The sequence below is a fragment of the Herpailurus yagouaroundi genome, unplaced genomic scaffold (genome assembly GCF_014898765.1).
Source record: "Herpailurus yagouaroundi ecotype Mexico unplaced genomic scaffold, PumYag 161, whole genome shotgun sequence".
NCBI classification, from domain to species: Eukaryota; Metazoa; Chordata; class Mammalia; order Carnivora; family Felidae; genus Herpailurus; species Herpailurus yagouaroundi.
This window is the reverse complement of record NW_024412402.1, coordinates 15,620,540-15,622,920: the sequence shown is the minus strand read 5'-3', so window position 1 is coordinate 15,622,920 and position 2,381 is coordinate 15,620,540. Positions and strand designations below refer to the sequence as shown.

Genomic DNA, 2,381 nt, shown 5'->3' with positions numbered 1-2,381 from the left:
GCAAGTTCCGTGGCTGCTCTCTGATTCTGAGAAGTACAGATGGGAGAAGAGGACTGGTCTCTGCCTCTGTCCCTCCTCTTCCATTGCCCTTCGCCCAGTGGTCTTCTCTCTCTACATCACCGTTAGAATAAACATCATAGCAACTGTATTCCCCAAGTGGAATCCTATTCTCATTGCATCCAGTCATACAAACAATAGTCTACTATATTGAAACAGCGCATTTTTCATTCTGAGCATATTTCAGCCACCAAATGAAGAATTATAGGACTGGGGACCAAAGTCCAAACTTTTCGGTAAACAGAAAAGCCAAAGTCACCACACAATGACAGCGTGGACCCAGCATGGCCCCCTGGTGGTAGTGAGCAATACAAAGCCAAATTCAAAGGGAATCACAGCCCAGTCACCCCTCCAAGGATTCCCCGTCTGTCTTTTCCAAATCCTCATCCCATCAAAATGTTGCTCCGGGTCTAAGCCTGACAGATAGGGTTTGTAGGGGACGGTACACCAGTAAGTACCTCTGCTTTGCACAGAGACCTGCCTCAGTCCCCAGCTGGAAGACTTTCTCTTTGCACAACGTGTTTATGTTTTCTTACGGTGTTACTTGAAGCCTTGGGCATGCACCCCTCCCATTTTGTTTCAACAACTCCTAGACCAATAAAGCGAGGGCTTAACCAATGTGGCATTTGAGGAGACAATTACCGCAGCCAGGAGGAAGAAGTGCCAGGGTGAGGGGGAAAGAAGAGGAGGAGGGAGTGTAGGAGGAGGCAGAAGATAAATATTGGGAAGCAGAAGGTCCAGGTTGTTTGGCCTCCTGGGGAGAGCTGCCTCCTTCCTTCATCAGCAGTATGAACTCCTCAAGACAGTAAAAGTCCCAGGGTCAGGAAACCAGCCCTAGAGTCTTCATTCTGCCATTCAGTCTTTATGGGTCCTTCGAGAAGCCACTTTAAGGCCTCAGAATCTTAGTCCCCACACTGTAAAATGGAGACAATCCATTTTATATAAATGGTCATTTATATAAATGGCAATGCCTGTCCTTACAGATTCAAAAATATGTATGACAACGACATAAAATTGTTATATACGCTACAAAGTTCAGCTGAAGCCTTAACTAGTGTTCTCTCTGTACAATTGGTCAGCAAGGAAGCCCAAGTGATGTAGCACCTTCCCCAGAGAGGATTTTACTTCCTTGTTCCTGAGGCTGTAAATCAAGGGATTCAGCATGGGGGTGACCAGGTTATTCAGGATCTGAACAGTTGCATCCAGCCAGGAGCTTGGGGTGGGCCTGAGGTAGATGAGGACCACCGGCATGTAGAAAAGCAGGATGGCGGTGAGGTGGGCACTGCAGGTGGAGAAGGCACGGCGTCTGCCTTCAGTAGAGCGGATCTGCAGGATGGAGCAGACAATGCGGCTGTAGGAGGTGAGGATGAGAAGGAAGCAGCTGAGGGGCATGAGGCCCACGCTGACGAACCCCACCCTCTCCAGGGCTGAGGTGTCAGCACAAGCCAGCTTCAGCATCACCGGGATATCACAGAAGAAGTAATCCACCTCATTGGGACCACAGTAGGGCAACTGGAAGGTGAGAGTGGTTAGGAAGGTGGCCTGAATGCAGCCAAAAAAAGAGGTCCCCACGGCCAGGATGGCACACACCCTGTGGCTCATGATTACCGTGTAGCGGAGAGGGTAACAGATGGCGACAAAGCGGTCGTAGGCCATCACCGTGTACAGGAAGCACTCGGTACAGCCCAGGAAGTGATAGAAGAAGAGCTGGGACACGCAGCCCGCATAGGAGATGGCCCGGCTGTTCCCTGAGAGGTAGAAGAGCATCTTGGGGGAGCTCACAGAAGGGAAAAATATGTCACACACAGACAGTTGACACAGGAAGAAGTACATGGGGGTGTGAAGCTGAGTGGAGGAGACAATCGCCATTAGGATGAGCAGGTTCCCCATAAGAGTGAAGACATAGCAGCCCAAAAACAGGACAAAGAGCATGGTCTCCAGGTCCTCCGTGTGTGGGATGCCCAGCAGGATGAACTCAGTCACTGCTGAGAGATTCTTCATAGCTGTGAGAAAGGCAGACCTCTGAACGCAACCCACAATACCAAAGTCTGAACACCAACATCAAATTATCAAGCTTTTCACTGATGAATGCTTTGATTGTGTTTTTAACAGGCAATGCCAGCCTTCTTATGAATGGCAAGATGTATATCAAAATATCAGGTAGTAAGAAATGCCAATTTCAGCACCACACTCCATCCCACTCCTGGAAGGAGTGTGTTAGAGAGGCTGATGGCTGTTCTCTATGATGAGATCAGAGGTTTAGAGTATATACAAAATATTCTCCTGCTGAGAAACCTTTTTCAGTTTGTTCAGTTCTCTCGTTA

General features: G+C 48.7%; 1 protein-coding gene across 1 annotated transcript; it reads right to left on the bottom strand.

Annotated features, from left to right (window-relative positions):
* Positions 1 to 1,104: 1,104 nt before the first annotated feature.
* Positions 1,105 to 2,058, bottom strand: LOC121035328 (olfactory receptor 149-like). Its single transcript, XM_040482851.1, has one exon. It carries the CDS (start codon positions 2,056 to 2,058, stop codon positions 1,105 to 1,107), a length of 954 nt encoding a protein of 317 aa, XP_040338785.1.
* Between the last annotated feature and the right edge of the window lie 323 nt (positions 2,059 to 2,381).

Bases quoted from the DNA above. Each gene is read 5' to 3' on its own strand.
- LOC121035328 (XM_040482851.1), bottom strand. From the start codon at position 2,058: ATGAAGAATCTCTCAGCAGTGACTGAGTTCATCCTGCTGGGCATCCCA.